Genomic DNA, 15,786 nt, shown 5'->3' on the forward strand with positions numbered 1-15,786 from the left:
CAACCCACAAGTTTTCTCACTTTTACCCTTCTGATTCTCTCCCCCATCCCACCAGGGGGGAGTGAGTGAGCAGCTGTGTGGTACTTACTTGCTGGCTGAGGTTAAACCATGACAAAGACTTAAGTTTTCTTATGCGTAGCAGAGCACCATAACCCAGTATGATGCTGCTTCAGATATGGACTAAAATAACCTTTAAATATATCAATTGAAATATTGAACATGGAAAATGATGATACCTACTGATGATTTCTACTGGGTTCAGTGTTGAAATTTTTTAGTTGTTTTTATGTTGAAAAAAAGAGACTGCTGAAATGAAGACTGGAAAACATACAGTGACTGAGTTTGTTTAGTCAATCAAGTATCTTGTCAAAGGGAAGGTTAAAAGGCTGACTTGATCATGGCCTGTAATTACCCAGACAGGAAGAAGATAGCAGATATTTGGAGTTTCTTTTGTTTAGTGGACAAAGGAATCGCAAGATTCAGTGACTGAAAGCTGAATTCAGCAAAGTTGAAACTGGAAATAAAACACAAAATGTTAATGGTGAGGCTAATTTAAACATCGCAGCTGCTTAGCAATAGAAATTCTTTAGTTCTTGGTGTTTCCAGATTGGGATTGATACTTTTGCAAAAGAAACCAGAATTACTGGGTAACGTTACATGGCCTGCCTCATGATGAAGACAGTTCCTAGATAATCATCATATTCCTCTCTGATCTAGACCTGTGAGACTTTGCAGGGAGGTGCTTTACCTGCTGAGTAATTAAGAGGCCACTTGAGGCAAGGAGCTTTTCAGAAGGGGACCTTACCTCTGGATCTCGCTTTCTTTCGTGGTTTGCTGTTGCTCACATTTCTTGAGCTCTGTGGTTGGTTGGCCCTTTCTGAGGAAGTGTTTTGCAAGGAGCTTTACTCCTTCGTGGAGGCATAGCCTCAGTGGCCGTTGGGCAGTATTTCAGAGCACTGATAATTATAATGCCTTTGATACATGCAGTGTGATGGATTTAAGATACTGCTACTTTTGCTTGTAGTTGAATATTACTGGAGAAGGTAAGCATTACTTAGGACATGAGATTTATGTCTCAACTGTTAAAGCTTTGAGGCTTTTGGTTAAGTGTTGCTTTTTACAGTTTTAGGATTGTAATTGATGATGAATGTGTTTTAAGGAAAGGTTTCGGCATATCACTGCTTTGGTCATAAAATGCTTGTAGCATCAGGTCTACTCTGGCTAATTAAACGGGTTTCTGAGGAGAATTGGTTTTGGCTATACCATATCTGAAAACCTTATTTAGAAATTAGATCTTGGGTCTGCTACAAGTGCCTGAAAACTAAAATATGTAGGGACATACCTCCAGCACAGCAATTACCACTGTGAGGCAGTTCATGGTCTGGGTTGAGTGCATTAACCTCTGACAGTAGACTCTTCTTGGCGTTTCAGGAAACGCATGAGCCCAATAGTGTGTGTGGCCAGTACTGATATCTGTAAATGGAACAAGGAGGAAGCCCTTCCTTCTGCAATCAATGCGGGTTTCATTTTTATCCCACTGTATCAAAACTGCTGAAAATATAACAATATCATGTCTTTTTCATATGACCTGTAAGTCTTTGTGTTATGCACCTAAAATCCACACAGTTGTATAACTAAAAAATTGTTCAATGAATTTTTATCTATCTGCATATAAAATTTCATTTTGGGGACCAACTGAGAACCAGCATGAAAAATTTCAACTGAAAGGTTATTTCTTAAAGAAGGTTGTAACAGTCTGAAAGTAGAAAGTAGAAAGAATTTCTATCAACCTGTTACACTTACGCAGTGCTACTATAATGCGCTGACATATGATGATGCAGGCAGTGGGGTTTTTTTAATAAAATGTTAAATATAAAATTGATTGCTTTGGGGACTAAGCACTTTAACCCTGCTGTAGGTTTTTTATTTATTTATTCATTTATCATGAATGGAATGGAAGAAAGGGGACAATATGGATTTTTTGTGGATTTCTTAGATTTCTGGGGCTCGTTAATGTATTTCATACCATCTGAAGAGGTTTTTTTAAGGGCATGAACATTATTTAGTTTGAATCTGCGAGATGCATTTTGTTTTTGAACTCTTTTTCGACTAATAAAAACTGGAAGTTTGTAGTTAGAGCTGAGGAGAGACTTGTGGAGCACTGTGCACAGTAACATGTTGCTTCATGAGGCTTTTTTTACTAACCTGTAAACTATAATGCTATTGTGTGCCAGTGGAAACACATACATATGGTTGCCTTGACATTCTGCTTAAAGTTTGGGGGAGGGTTCCCTCTTGCTAAACTAATTCTAAGATTCCGCAGTACTTGGCAAGTCTTTCATGCTCCTTAGGAAGTAAGGACATGTAAGCATAGCCTAATTCCCCCAAGAAAAAGGTAGGAGGTAGAAAGCCACCCGTGGAAAATGTATGTTAATACTGATTTATGGAAGAATGATGGGGGTTTTATGTATTGTTTTAGGTTTGGGTTTTTTTGTTAAGTCATTATTCTGTGTCCAAACCTATGTGCTTGTCTGGTTTTGTTTCTTAAAACTTCATACACTGTTGTAACACTACCAGTGGTATCTAAGCCATTACTTTAGACTTGAAAAAACAGGTGGCCTAAAAATTGCACATTTTTTTCTGTTTGATGAATTACAGTTTTCTGGCCAGACTTTTTTTTCCCCAACAACTTCTGCCCTTCACCAGTGTTTGCGTGATAGTTACAGAGTTGCCACATGTCCCAGGAAGTAAATGTAGTACCTCTGCAGGGGAAGTCAGTGGAGATCGTAGCCTGTCCTGGAATAGGTAAGCAGTAATAAAAGTTATTTCACTGGTGGTACATGTGAGACACCTGCTTGTGAACACCTTGCTGTCTTGTGCTCTACTGAAATTAATTTACACTAAACTGCTCAGGGTTCAAGCCAGGGTGCTAAAAGTGAAAGGCCTTGCAGCTCATTTGTACTCTACTGAAGCAGTGGTTCAACAGCTAACACTGCACCTTGGAGAGTGGAGCTTGTGCATCTGGAAAAATGAGCTTCAATAAATCCATCAGTGAGCTTCTGGAGATCTGCACAGGCAGCAGATCAGGGTCTTCCTAAGACTGCAAAAGAAAAATTTTGCATGCACTGCTAGGTTTTGAGCATTTAACAGATGTATCTACACCACCACCCAGACTGATTGCTGCATATTTTTTTTTAAATTTTTTTTTTAGATGTGCTGGAGGTATTTTTAAACTAGGTAGCTTGAGTATCAATGACAGAGTGACCTGTATCAGTAGAGGTTTTATCACAGGCAGCAAAAAACACGCAGGGCTCAGGGCTGACATTGGTCATGTAGCTCATTGTCTGTCCTGTTGAAGTTATAGTGTTGTCAGTTTTAAGACAGCTCAGTTGTGACTCTGTAAACTGCAGTAGCTCCTTTGGATTGCAGTGCCAGAGCATCTTATATCCCTCCAACGCTTCTTCATAAAAGGTCTTGTCAAGTCTCCCATTGGTAGCGTTTGAAACTATGACTTGCATATGTTCAGCATAGACCAATCAGTGTAAGCATAACTTTCAGATCGGAAGGAGAGAATTATGAGATGATGAGGATGGTAATTGTAAGAGTGGGTAGGGAGATAAAGCATGTTATTTTCTTCAGAATGGGTCTTGGTATTACAGTAATTGACAACACACCACCAAGAGATTATTTATGTAGCAGCAGTGCAAGAGAGAGGTTGGAATTCTTGCCTTTTTTTCCTGGCTTTCGGAACTAAATTGGAGCGGATAGTTACAGAGAGCACAGCCAACTCTAACAAAATCCCTATTTAGGTCATCTGTAAAGAGCAAGCATGGGATGTCTGAATGCAACATTGTGCTCTTAGGCCTTTTGGCAGTAGTAAAACTTCATGGTATAGATAAAACTACCTTGTGCAATCCTAGGTTTTATTAAAAAAAAATTTATTTTTTTTTTTTTTACCTGCACAGCTGTATATGCCCGAGCTACCACTGGTAAAATAATGTTATGGAAGCTAATGGCTGAAGATGATATAAATGTTCCAGCAAAAATTTCAGCAATAGCTCTGAAATAGGTGAGGAAAATAGCAGCTGTTTACTCATTCTTTAAAATATTAATTCAGAACCAGATCAAAAACCCCTAATCTGAAGTGTTCCTTCTTAAAGACAGTACTCACAAAAGGAGTATAATCAGAAATTTGGATTCTGTTTGTTCATTTCAGAGTGATTTATTTATGTAGTAACTGCTACTTAGCCCGAAGTGTAAAGCTCATATTTAATCTGTGATATGCTATATGGCATATTTAATATGGTATATGAGATAGCATATTTGGAGAACCTGGACTAAAGCTATCTGGCTTTGCAATTTAAAGTACTATGTTTACTTCAAGCAGGTAGAGGTGGCATGCAATAACTTTCTGTCTCCTTTGTCCTCTTGTTTTCCCCACATCACATATGAGGTGCAGTTTTCCCTATATTTGTGAGATTGCGAGCATTCAGGGCTATAGTCACAATCTGGCAACAGTGTACCTGTGCTATTTCTTTGGTTACCCATAGAAATACTGTAGTAAAATTGCACTTTTCATCTTAATGCTGAATAAATTACTTCTTTACATATTCGATAATATATTCTCCTGTCACATAACTCTTGTTATTGTTAATTGGAATTGCTTATGCTCATTGAGGGAGGAATACTTTTCATCCGCTTTTGAATGAAAATCTGTAATCTTGAATTTGTTTCTAAACTTCAGTCGTGAGGAGAGCAGTGCAGGAAATTGCTGCTGTTCCACCAAATTAGCTTCTCAGATATCCTTTTAATTGGAGACCATAACTCAGATTCTTAGTATTTTAGGAAGCTGAACAATACAAATTGAAATACAGATATTTCCAGTAAGGGCTCAGTTCAAAGAAGGCTTTTATACACAGATGAGTCTGCTAACAAATAGCATGTCATATGATAATGAGACCATGTTTTCTTCCACAGTTTCACATTTCTTAACTGCACTGCTGTGAAATAAGTGGCGTGTTTATCTACTCTCTCTTAAACTGACAAATCTCTGCTAGGGACGAGTGTGCCCACTATAGACAGAACATAGGTATACCAAACAAAAGTCTAAACTCTCAATCAGAAACGCACCACTTCCAAATGCAATATATTGCACTTGTTCAGAACATTCATTTCCGCCAAAGTAGTCTGGTTTTAATGTAAAGACTTCAATTTATGTTTAAGAACAAGCGAACTATAGTACTTTGACAGCCGTTCACACTTAATTTCTTTGCATTAAACCAACAGCATTCTTTTCCACAAACATCTATTGTTAGGACAATGCTCTCAGACGGAATTTATGAGAAATGGAATTATGTTACCAAGGAGATAGCATTTACTATAATGAAGAGTAGATCCTAGAAAATGGCCCCTTTTACAGCAGCTCAGAACAGAGCCACAAAAGCAATTGATTGGTCTTGGCATTTAGTCTTATATCAGCTGTGTCATCCATAGCTTCAGGAGTGAGAACACTAATCTGAAGTGACATTTCTGTTCTGGCGGGCTTTTCTGCCCTGATGAAAGCAATTACTTCATTCCTAAATGATAATTTGCAGGAGTTTCAACCACTTTAATTGATAATTTTTTGTTCTGAGAAGTTCAATTGTGAAGTGATTAGCTGATTTGGTAAATAGAAATTTAAGGTGTGAAATGTACAAGTTGCTCCAAGGTAAAGTGCTGTTTATTGGGTGCTGCAAAATTGCTTGATAAAACTGCAGTTTCTCTATTATCATGAGGCTGGCAATTGCTTAGTTCAACATAGGAAGAAAAAAAGATCAAAACACTAGTGTTCTAGTTGTTGAGTTTGGGTTTGAACTGGTGTATCACAGCTCACTTAATTGTTGCTGTATCAAAGTGTGGTACGTTAGTTTTAAAAGATTGTGTAGGATGGTGAGTTTGTAATCCTTAAAAACCTGCCAGGTTCCTATTATTATGTTCTAATGACTCACTTTGCAAGTAAATCCTGTTATTTAAACGTTGCAACAAAGGTGCTTATTGGCAATAAAACATTTTATTTAATGATTAGTTCAAGCATACACAAACCTTTTCCTGAAAAAAAAAAAAGGATGTATTTCTTTGAACCACATTTACATATTGAAAATAAAATAAAAGAAACCTAGTCTGTCAGACAACAACCCCTAAAAAACAACCTCAAGTCTCACTGATATAATAAAAAGCTTGGGTTAATATAGGTATTATTTTTTTCATAAGTTGCACATTATTTTTACAATAATTGTTAAAGCACATTTGGCAAAATGTATTTTTGCTATCTACAAGGAAAAGAGGCTTTTTAATAGAAACCAGTTCTGTGATATTTTCCTATATAGTGAAAAAATAATGGTCATTTCATGTGTTAAATGAGAAATATAAAGCAAAAATGAAGGTCAAACTGATTTAGCACATCAAACAGTCTTTGTCAGCCAAGCTTAATATATCCTGAGTTTGTGGAACAAATGAAATTTTGCTGCTATGTTACACTTTGCTTCCAAACAACCATTACAACTGGTTTTATATATTGTGTGAGCATCAGACCATCAAACAGTGCATCTTTACTGACGTGTTGCTGCAGTGATGATCTACAGCAGCAATCTGCCATTTATATAAGGGCAAAATGTGCATCTATATTTAGTTGTGAAATTGGCCTATTATACTCTTGATGTTTACAGAGGCTAACATAAATTAATGATGACAGCTATGAGCAGTGCATTAGTTAAGCAGCAGAGTTTTTACCTTGAACTTGAAGGTTCCAGCTTTAACTTCCAGCATATACTATACAGCTTTCTTCACACATTAAAGAAAGTCTTCTGAAAACATTAATTTTCCTTGGACAGCATTAAATAGATTCAATTTGTGGGCTATGCCATTGATGATAATGTCAGATAATAGTTTCATTTACATTTTTGGCAAACTTTTGCCCCATAAGAACGGTGATATTTATGGTGTGGAAAAAATGAACGCCCCGAAAAGTGTTTGTTCATTGAAAGGGTCTGATCTGACTGACTTTGAACTTAGTCAGATGTCAGATATCCCTTGTCTGATGAAAAGAACAGTTTGAGGAAGCAGGGTGGCTCACTAGATTATGTACTGCACTTTCACCTGAAAGTCTCCTCATGCAGCTCATGTCAGAGCAAGTACAGATACTGTAGTAAGTATAGATTCCAGTTAACTGTGACCACAGATCCGACAAGTATGCAGGTGTTCAAAGGTTCACGAGTTAAAATGCTGATGTCTTTGATGAATTTTTGATGGATGAATTTTTAATACAGGTCGACCTTTTTCCTTTGAGGCTGCATGCTAGATTAATTGATAAATAGTGAGACTGAGCAATATTCGGATCTCCTAAGCAAACAAGTAGAAAAATCCATAAAAATTTGCCATCTGACTTCTCAGATGTACTTAAAAAAGAAAGAAGAAGGTAAAATTTAATGTGGCTTTTGATTCTCCTCCTTTCCTCTTTTTTTGGATATCTTACCCTCAGAAAAGTACTCTTCTCTTTTAAACAGCGAAACTGTTTTTTGTTAGTCTTGAAGTTCTTGTACTCTCAGTTCAGCAACAATCTGTGTGAAAAGGAAGTCTATGAATAGGACAGCAGGAAAAAAAGAAAAGCAAAGAAAGGGAGAAAACATCAAGTCAAAAAGTTGTCGCAAAAGAAAAAAATCCCAAAAGATAGCAAAATACTGTGTAGAAATTAGAGGTAAATGTATTAACATACTTTCAATATCAGTTTTTCAGAACTAATTGAGTTAGTCTTAGGAAGTTGGAGAGGATTTTTTCTTCTTTTAATTCACATTCACATCTACATGAACATTAGCTGTCTTGCTTCATTCTTTTATACTCACTTGTATCTACTATACTGAAAAAATATCCAGTTTCATGCATATTTGTGAGCTCTCTAGAGCATAACATTTAGAAAAACAGACCAATAACAGAAAACCTTGACAATAGGAGGCTTTAGGCTCCTGCTGCCACCAGTGGTGATGCTTGACTTGCTGGACTGGACATTTCAACTGCAATATGTGCAATTATGTAGTGCAGGTTACTCTGCTTTACTTCCTCCATCTTTCCCCCAGTCTAAATCTTTTTTTGGAGTCTGAAAATGTGTATTGCTGTTCAGATGTATATCCACTTAGATTGAACACTGTTTTTAAGATGTCACTATTAACGAACACATTTGAAAAAACTTGAGGCATAAGAAGAATCACATAGAAGCAAAATAAATAAATATTACAAATAATTGGGCCATTTCGATATTGATGCTATTCCATTCTTTGATCTTCTAATTAAGTATAATTGTCCTGTGAGATCAGTGAAATGAAAACAGATTTTTATAGGCCAGAACATGGCCTGTGGGTGGCCACCTATAGGTGGACTTGGACATTACCTTAATGAATTGCCCAGGCATTAAGAGTCAGCTTTTCTCTGTATCTGTTGTTGTAAATGGACTTAACTGACCTCATTGTTTGGACTGGTCAGCTTGAAGCCCCAGAAAAGATTCTCCTCAAGAATGTGGCTAAGTGAGGGAACAGGTAATAGATTATTTCTGTAATAGATCAAAATGTATAAACATTTATATTTGTTAAATTGTCATACTCATCCACTACGTTGCATTGATATAATGTGGCTAATGAGGGAACAGGTAATAGATTATTTCTGTAATAGATCAAAATGTATAAACATTTATATTTTAAATTGTCATACTCATCCACTACGTTGCATTGATATAAAAACAGAACCGATATAAATACGTTCTTAAAAAAGGGGGAGGGATCTAAAGTTGATCTAAATATAAAAATGTTCAAAGTATGACAGTAATACGTTGTATCATTAACACAGAGCAAGGTAAGAACAAGGTAAGAGGATATTTCTAGTGTTCTCCTCAAGAATGTGGCTAAGTGAGGGAACAGGTAATAGATTATTTCTGTAATAGATCAAAATGTATAAACATTTATATTTGTTAAATTGTCATACTCATCCACTACGTTGCATTGATATAAATACAGAACCGATATAAATACGTTCTTAAAAAAGGGGGAGGGATCTAAAGTTGATCTAAATATAAAAATGTTCAAAGTATGACAGTAATACGTTGTATCATTAACACAGAGCAAGGTAAGAACAAGGTAAGAGGATATTTCTAGTGTTTCTGATATAGAATTTAAAAAATGCACACCTGTGGACTCAGGCATAAATTTATTTTCTGTGTAATACTACAACTAAACTCAATAGCAAGGAAGCATTATTTTATTCTTTATATTGGAAAACAATGTACACAGAAAGACATACATAACTGGAAGTCTCTTTCAGGGGTTTGATGTAATATGGGGTTGGATCACTTAGCTCCACTCCATTTTTTTTGTCACAGACTCATTGTGTGATCTAATGTTGCACATCCTTTCCATATATCTGATTTCTATTCTGTGAAATGGATATAACATCTGTCTTGACTACAGCCTTTAGAGAGTTGGATAATGTTTGTAGTGGACCTTTTGATCCCTGAATTTAAAAGACTAGACTAATATAAAAATACACACACACACGCATATTGCTTCATTCTCTATAAAGCTTGTTATAAACATTATTAGATATTGTTAAGTATTGTTGTACTGTATCTGGTTTTACTGCTACTAATTCATATTGTTGTTAGAGGCTTAAGAAATTCGCTAGTGGTCGATAACAGCTGAATGAACAAGTATGATATTGCTTGGTACTACAAGAAAAAGTGCTCTATTCTGGTATACTGTTGCACTTGTAAAGTTTCTCCTGAAATCGTAGGATTTCAGTAGAATTATGAAAAATACTGCGTATCCTCTGTGAGAGTTTGCCATACTTCTCTGCTTGTAGTTAATGAAAATGAGCAAAAACTCATTGATGGCACACCGCAGACAAGCTGTCCATTGGCTGGAGCCATTAAATCTGGAGCTCAGCAGCCTGTCTGCCCCTCAAACCTTGTTCTTTGGCCATTGCTCCCAATCCAATCTCTATTATGGTACAGTGGGGGCACCATAAACCCCCACCGGTGCTGTTATGTGGGGCTGAGTGGGGGGAGACCGACATCTCTGAGAAACCCCGCTTGGGGGGTCCTGCCTGCGTCAGGTTTAAGGGAACAGCATTGGTGAAATGTAAATGCGAGCTGTCTTTCTAAAACGGGGCAAGTCTGCCATGTATCTGATTCCAAGCTATATTTTGAAATTGCAGATAGAATATTTATTTGTAACCACAACCAGTCCCCTGTTTTCATTCAAAATGCAAACTCACGGAATTAAATTATTTCACTGATTTTTACCGCCCAAACTGAGACACAGAAGTGAGGTATTGATATGCTAAAAAATCCTTGCTAATGTAGGTCAGTGCATCTGTTGATATGCTGTAACATGTTTGATTGCCATTATATGCTGCAAAAACTAGGAGCTGTGATTGTCCTATCTTTAAAGTGACAGATGATGATCTGTCAGACATGTGGAGGTTGTGGGTGTGCACACAGATATGGATGCATGTATATGCTTATGAATATAAAATATATAAAATGATGTGGAATAAAATATGAAGCAGGTTAAGCTTGGAATGACCACAAGCACAATGAAATCACAAGTGAGTTATGAGTACCAATAAAACTTTTATGCAACACCATATTATCATGTCTTCTGCATCTGCTGTGTCTTCAGTAGAAAATTTACTTTAGAAATGTTGTGCGCACCATTTTAAAATTATATGGTAGTATTTATTGTACCCTTTCATCTGTAAAAGCCAGACCCCCTTTATATCAGTCCATCTGGAAAGGCCCTAAAAGGAAAAATAATACATATTTTAGAAACCTACTATCTAAAATAGCATTAGTTTTCTAGCCATTAAATATCCTGTTTTTATGGTACTGCTTCTCAGAATTATCGGGAGCTAGCAGGTGGAAACCTCTTCGTCTTTAGTGGACTCTGTATACGGAAATTCTTTGAGAAGTATGTTCTTAAGGGAACAGATGAAGTTTCGCCATTGTATGACGACATCATCCTTTGATATCATACAGTGATGCACTCTCATCCAATTATCTGAGCTCCTTCCCATTCTCCACAGAAGGCAGAGAGGGAGCAATATTTATGTCTCTTGGGTATATTTCCTACTGTTATTTTCTTGTCAGTACTGCAGATAGCATACGTAGATTTGCTTGTCTGTTGGGAGACCTTCTCTATCACGTAAGAGCTTTTACATGTGCGATGCTTGCTTTCTTGGTGCTTTCTGAATGTTTCGGAAAGCCACTTAGTAAACATGGGTATAGTTTCCCACACTTTTATTCTTCTCATTAGCAGGAGAGCCTGCACGTATTTCTATGTTTTTGCAGCCTGATACTCTAGCAAGTTCATTTATGTTATCAAGAACCACCTCTAATCCCGATGTCATATGACGGGACCCAAGATAGTTTTGCTCCTGTGTCAGCACCACTGCTTTCTGTTGTGAGCTTCACACCCCTCTTTTCTAGCATCCTCTCAGGATTATCAGTGCCAGCACTTTGCTCTCTTAAGAGCATCTGATGATGAAGCTGATGTTACCTGTCAGAATCACAGGTGCCAGAGAGGATTAACAGTGATGTTTAGGTCATACCTAATGAATTCCTGCATCCTGCTGAGGAAATCGCTGCTCCCAAATTAAGGACCCATTGTATCAGCATAACCGCAGTGTCCGACGCTGCAAGTGTATTTCCCTAGTGGAATCATGTAGAGTAGAAATTAGGACTTGTGTGCACATTTCAACAGACACTGTTTCTAAATTTAGCTTAATGCACTGATGTCAAGATGAGAGTGCTACAAGTTACAAACTCCTTGAGTCGCTTGGTGAAGCTTCCACAAGTGACAAATATACCAAATGGCTGGGAGGAAAAACGTGTTATTGATAATACTGTTTCTCAGGAGTTTTTTTGTACGTCTATTATATCAGCTCCCCATCCCTTGTACTTTGGGTTTTTTTTATTGTAAAAGTTTGAATACACATAGGTGGCTCTCAAAGGATGCTGTTTACTTTCACAGGTAGCCTCCCTTTTCAACTTAACTGGCTTCCATTGCAAACTGTTAATGATCCAGTAATGCATTGTATAAGTTTACATTGCAATATATGATTCAGTTTCAGCAATCTCCTGAACTATATACAGGACTTGTAAACAGTGGATTCAGTCTTTGGTGTTGCTAAGGACTGTTCTATCACCATTCAAAAGTTGCTGGGATCTGTAATGTTTCTGATTCGTTTTACTAGGGATCTCCAAAAAGCCCCCTTCTTACATAGGAGAATAATTAAGTGCTTTGGAAAGACAGTGTGAACCTCTTGGTGCAGACTTTCAGAATAGATCTAGAATCTCAGCTCTTCTGGATCCCTCAAACTTGATTTGGGACTTGAGGTCCTCAGGCTTGGCTTCAGGAGAAAATAAGTGCGATGACAAGTAGTAAAGGCCATCCCTTGTGCCCTGAAAACGAGCTTTCACTTACAAGCAATTGGGCAGGGACACTTGCCTGCCTCTCTCTTATGTTACTGTTGCAGGTATTTAACTTGTATAGGGTGTATTACTTCACTGAAATTAATCGGACAGTTCACACCTCACAGGGCTGTAGCTTCCAGGTTTTTGTATATACATAAAATAATTCTATCAGCTATATTTAATGCCCCTTTTGAGGGATTTTACACATCTGTGATTTTTAAATATTAAAATTTGAAATTGATATTTAAAATTTGAAATTGGACAGAGATGCATCCGCAGTGAGCATTGTGAAATCTTATTTTTCAGGTACTTTTCTCCTAGAATATAACTTACATATCTAGCTGCTAGCAATCTGTATGGAGTTCATAAAGACAAGTATGTACTTTAGTGTGGGATTCAGTAGGATGGTATATATCTTTAGCTGTGGGTAAGGACATGCCGTTTCCTCTTGTATCTTTACTTCACCACCCCTATTTCTTAGCCAGGCTGTCTTTTTAAATATAATTGCTCTTAGTATAGAATTGTGTAGGGAATATAATTTGTTAAGCATTCTCAGGGAAGTGTGATGGAGAGATTTCATTTGTGTTTTAAGGGCCCAGCTGATCTGCCCTTTCAAGTCTGAGGTGGCAGAGACAGCCACGAAAATGCAGGTGGTTAAGAATATTAAAATAAGAGAACCTCTGTAGTTTAAATTATTTCCAAATTAGAAAGATAGGTAAATAGAGGTCTCAGAATCATGGTATTAGACCTGCATGCCTAGATTCTACTGATCTACTTCATGTGCCAGAGTGCTTTTGTAGATCTGGCCATTATGATTCTTTAGTTGATAAAATCCAGGGTTTCAGGAAGGGTTGTGGAAGCTTGAGAGAAGTGTTTGCTGTTCCATTATACACTGGTTGAATTCTAGCTCTGTTGTAAACCAATGACTAGTTAACGGACTTGTGGCTGTAACTTCATCAAATTAATAAGTAAACATATGAAGCAAAGGAAAGATAGAGTCTTTGTGGGGGACAAGAACAGTCCCTCACTGAGGGACAAGAACAGTTCTGTTCTACTCACCTTACACAGTGATTGGCAGACACCAACCCCAGCATCGGCACCAACCTCTATCCACCAAGGCAGAAGTATGGTCAAGCTTATCATATCCTGAGTTGAACACTCTGCTCTGTCTCAAAAAAAGAAAAAAAAAAAGTTCAAAACCTCTCATTAAAAAGAAAAAAGAGGCAATATCTGTTCTTTGTATTATCTACACATTGACTCCTAATCTTTTGGGAAGCAAACTGTACATTTCTTTGTCTGCCCCAAACCATGCGACAAAAAAAGTTAATTCCTTTTCCCTTGCAAAGCTGTATTATCATATATTGAAACTGAGTTTCCTTTGAGTTTCAGGGAAAGATCGGGAGAAGACCAACCCCAGCAGTTACCCGCCGTCATCACAATGTGCATTCAGCAGTTATACACCAATAAAACAAATAGCTCAGGAGTAAAATCTGAGTTAGCTTTAGGCATTGCACAGGGGTGGTAGCAAGTGATACACTGATGCAACAGGAGTAAATGAATGTCTTTGCGTTTCTACCTGCTCCGTGTAAAGCAGAGGTCCTTTCTGACCAAAAAGTTGTCAGTCTGACATGTATGTGGTAGTGAATTACAATCAGGAATGTGAAGCACATTACTGTATTAACTGCTTGCTCGCCCCTCTGACAAAGGTTGCTGTTCCCACAGCAAGGACAGCTGAACAACTCTCATAAAGAGCAGCTTCATGAAATCCAGGAAGGTTTATGTTATTATGCCAGACTTAAACTTCTGCGGCTCAGAAGCTACTGTACAGCCCGTTTGGTCATCTTGGCCACACTGCAACCGCTGTCAGAGGTGGCACACTTCAGTCATCTGCTTTTAACCTCCTTTTCCCAATAGTCATCATTTGGCACAAACTTAGACAAAGTTGGGTTACAATGGATCAGGAGAAGCAATGGCATCCATGCAGATAAATCCCACATGTACACAGCATTCTTGGGAATCCTTTGTTTCGACTGGCAGCAGAGGAAGGAAGGGCAGGCTAAGAAGAAAGCGGCTGAAATGAGTTAGGAGTAGTTACTTAATGTTTTGGCTACCACGGAAACTCAAATATTATCATTAGTTTTAATCATTCAAAGACTGGAGTACCATTAAATATATCCTGAAGTCTGTACATCCATACACAGCAGCATTTTGAAAATCTGGTAATTTGTATAGAAGACCAGCAGTGAAAAAGCAAATTGGTTAAATGTGACAGAACACTAATATTGATGAATGTCCTACTTTGTTTATTTTCTTCCAGTTTACAAGCTTTGAGGAAGGAAAAGTCCCGAGATGCTGCTCGCTCTCGCCGGGGAAAGGAGAATTTTGAATTCTATGAGTTGGCAAAGTTGTTGCCGCTGCCTGCAGCCATTACCAGCCAGCTTGACAAGGCATCCATCATCCGACTTACAATTAGCTATCTGAAAATGAGGGACTTTGCTAATCAAGGCGATCCTCCGTGGAACTTGAGAATGGAAGGACCTCCACCTAATACATCAGTAAAAGGTATGGAGTAAATATGTTGTATAGTATCAAATATGGCAGACTTTAGAAACCTCTAAATTGAAATTTTTACCATCATCCTTTCTTCTTTCCCTGCATATCAAATCCTTTAAAGGGATACAAATGTGGAAATCTGAGGTCTGCATGAGAAAGACACCATGTGAAGGTGAAATAAACCTCTTATTTTATTTATTTTTTATTTAACAACAAACCTGTTCATATACCTATTACAGCTGTAAGTCTTCTGGGTGATGTAGATTAAATTGTTTGAAGTTACTTAGCAATGATTGTGTTGCTTTGTTCTAGTATTTTGTATAAGGATGCGCTTGAGAGGAGGATGGCATTATTCCTTGATTTGAGGACTCAATTTCTTAATTCGATGGCTAAACCTTAAAGGCAGAAGCATGTATTTCTGAAGTTTAAGAGCATCACATCCAAATTTTTAAATCTTCGGGTTAGAGACTAGGATTTTATTTATCATCTTATAATGTGTATAGAAATTACTTTGACTTCTGAGCCAGTAGGCATCTATCAACATTTCAGCCAAAATAGACTGTTTTCAATATTGAACACCCTCTTTTCATGCTCAAGTAAGCAGTTGGGCAGCAAAATCAACATTTTAGATATGAGTTGCTACAAAAGTCAGGTAATAGAGGAATCAGACAGTTATTTTAGAGGCTGTGTGCGTGTTGGTCCTAAATAGTGTTTCCAATGGCTTGTGTAAACTGGACATT

At 37.5% G+C, this 15,786-nt stretch overlaps 1 protein-coding gene across 1 annotated transcript in view; it reads left to right on the plus strand.

The window, feature by feature from the left end:
* The window catches only part of NPAS3 (neuronal PAS domain protein 3), a gene marked incomplete at its 5' end in the record, with an annotated part of 555,595 nt that overhangs the window by 93,975 nt on the left and 445,834 nt on the right, over positions 1-15,786 (plus strand). Inside the window, 2 exons of the mRNA XM_009290396.1 lie at positions 14,811-15,055; positions 15,168-15,218. Coding sequence (XP_009288671.1) covers positions 14,811-15,055; positions 15,168-15,218 — 296 coding nt within the window. The remainder of the gene's footprint in view (positions 1-14,810; positions 15,056-15,167; positions 15,219-15,786) is intronic.

Source organism: Aptenodytes forsteri, unplaced genomic scaffold (assembly GCF_000699145.1).
Source record: "Aptenodytes forsteri isolate BGI_AS27 unplaced genomic scaffold, ASM69914v1 Scaffold108, whole genome shotgun sequence".
Lineage (NCBI taxonomy): Eukaryota > Metazoa > Chordata > Aves > Sphenisciformes > Spheniscidae > Aptenodytes > Aptenodytes forsteri.